This window comes from Rhagoletis pomonella, unplaced genomic scaffold (assembly GCF_013731165.1).
Source record: "Rhagoletis pomonella isolate Grant_MI unplaced genomic scaffold, Rhpom_1.0 Rhpom_scaffold_00001, whole genome shotgun sequence".
NCBI lineage: Eukaryota > Metazoa > Arthropoda > Insecta > Diptera > Tephritidae > Rhagoletis > Rhagoletis pomonella.
This window is the reverse complement of record NW_023458555.1, coordinates 51,250,831-51,253,142: the sequence shown is the minus strand read 5'-3', so window position 1 is coordinate 51,253,142 and position 2,312 is coordinate 51,250,831. Positions and strand designations below refer to the sequence as shown.

The following is a 2,312-nucleotide window of genomic DNA, read 5'->3' as shown; positions in this document are numbered from 1 at the left end:
TCCTATCCAAGTGTACTCTTGACGCTAGTTGGAATTCCTGAAGTGTAGATGATATACAGCATAGGCCCTAGTACACTACCTTGAGGAACGCCAGCCGTTATCGACATGTCTTTTGAAGTGAAATTAGATACTTTTACAGCAAATTTTCTGTTAGTTATGTATGATTCAAATATTTTGTGGAATTCCGGCGGCAAAATTTTTTTAAATTTTATATATAAGATCGTCGTGCCACACTTTGTCGAATGTTTGTGCCACATCGAGAAAAATTGCAGAGCAGTACTCTCTGAGCTCAAATGCCCTTCTGTAGTGGGATTCGCCATTCTATTTTAACGATTATCGAATCGTTAAGAAAACTTAACGACGATTTTAACGATTTGACAATTTGCTAAACATATTTTAACGATATTCGCGATCGCTTGATCAGCTGTTGTCGTTAACTACTCGATTACTCGTTAAGTAAACGACGAATATTTTGAAGTTGTTAGCGGCATCGACAAAAGAAAATTTGATATTTCATTTGAGTTTAAATAAAATAATATAGATCGCGAATTTACTTAAGTAATATATAAAAGAAAAACTTTTTGTTAAAAATGGCATTTGAGTATTTGGCATACGTTTTATCCCAAGATGAGGAGATAATAAGCCCTTCATCAGTGGATAGACGTTTGCTTCGAGAAGTGGACAACCCTTTCCACTTGACTGCAACTGAGTTTCGTAACCTTTACCAATTAACCCCACACTTGGTTGAAGATATTGTTCCTCAGCTTGATAGCCAATTAAGGGGTCGAAGAATAACTGCGATAACGACAGAGAAATAGGTAAATAATGTAATTTGCAAGTATTTTTCAATTTTAAATGCTTTTGTAGATTTTAAAGGTTCTAACTGCCTTGCGATTCTTCGCAACTGGCTGTTATCAACGTCCCGTCGAAGAGCAATGGGGGATATCCATGAGCCAGTCGTCCGTAAGACACTGTATACATCGCGTAATGGATGCAATAAACCGCACCATGTTTTTGGCAAAGGTTAGGTTTCCAATGACCCAAATAGAGCGGCAAGCTGCAAAAGAAATTTTCGCCTCAGCATCCGCACCATATGTAGGAGGTACTATTGGGGCTATCGATTGCACTCATGTGTCAATTATGAGCCCAAAACATCATGAAGAAGCGTATGCCAACCACCATGGATACCATTCTATCAATGTGCAAATGGTAAGAGTAAAATTTGCTCACGGGTTAAACTACTGAGAATTAATTTTATTTTATACAAATATAGATATGTGATCCAAATCCAAAGATTTTGGCTGTCAATGCTAAATACCCAGGAGCGCGACACGATTCATTTATTTGGAGCTCCTCTGCAGCCCGGAGAGTTATGCAGCGAAGTTTTGAAAATGGAAACCATAACATGTTTTTGTTAAAACGTTGATAAATAAAAATTCAGAAGGAATACAATAAAATTATTTTGGCATTTTATTAAACATTTTTATGTAAATAAAAACTTGTATCAATAACTTCAGTCTTATTTTGTTTTTAATTTGAGTACATTTTTTTTAAGTCTAGAATTATATATGTAAATAATCATTAAATATTGGGTCCATCAAAAGATAGATCTCAGTATGTAATCACAGATCGGTTTCAATAATATGATATGGCGTGGAGTAAAAGCACGTTCAAGTTACAGGCGCATCACAAAATTAAAACATGAATTCACAAAATGAAATTTCATTACTTATTGTATATAAGAAATATATGTGGTATATCTTACATGCAGTAAGACCGTATACCTCTATCAACTAAATTTGTAAACATTGAATTCATTTGAAAATCAACAGAACTTCAAATAGCTCGCTTATTAAAAACAAATAAAGATCAATTCAAACTTGTAAAAATTCTTCTTCGAATATCTTAAACAGTTATTCTAAATGTAAAAAGTTAACTTCATGCTATGTCGAATTAAAACTTAACTCTAACATAAATTCAAAAAAAGGAACTTCATCATGGGCGTAGCCAGGTAGGGGCAGGGGGGTGCTCGAGCCCCCCTAACTTTCAAATTTTCCTTATATATATATAAAATAGTACCCTGAAATGCCAGCTTAATAGGGTCGAGCCCCCTCTAAATTTCATTCTGGCTACGCCGATGAACTTCATGCTATATCAAACGAAAACTTAACTCTAACATAAATATAAAAACAAAAAAGAACTTCAACTTACATTTAAAACGCTTAAAACTAACATAAATATTAAAACAAGAAATTACTTCAAAAACTAAATATTTACATATTTGTTAAATTATTAAATGCATCCGCACGTGC

General features: G+C 34.0%; 1 protein-coding gene across 2 annotated transcripts; it reads left to right on the top strand.

Annotated features, from left to right (window-relative positions):
* Positions 1–6: 6 nt before the first annotated feature.
* Positions 7–1,515, top strand: LOC118751463 (putative nuclease HARBI1). Of its 2 annotated transcripts, XR_004994525.1 has the most exons (3): positions 7–818; positions 868–1,209; positions 1,274–1,515. XR_004994525.1 is itself a non-coding variant. In XM_036486304.1 (2 exons), the coding sequence occupies exons 1-2, from the start codon at positions 949–951 to the stop codon at positions 1,424–1,426; spliced, it is 414 nt and encodes a 137-aa protein (XP_036342197.1). In that variant the 5' UTR covers positions 831–948; the 3' UTR covers positions 1,427–1,515. The 2 variants fall into 2 exon arrangements, 1 of the variants encoding a protein (XP_036342197.1); XM_036486304.1 differs by lacking the exon at positions 7–818 and having other exon boundaries at positions 831–1,209.
* Positions 1,516–2,312: the final 797 nt, after the last annotated feature.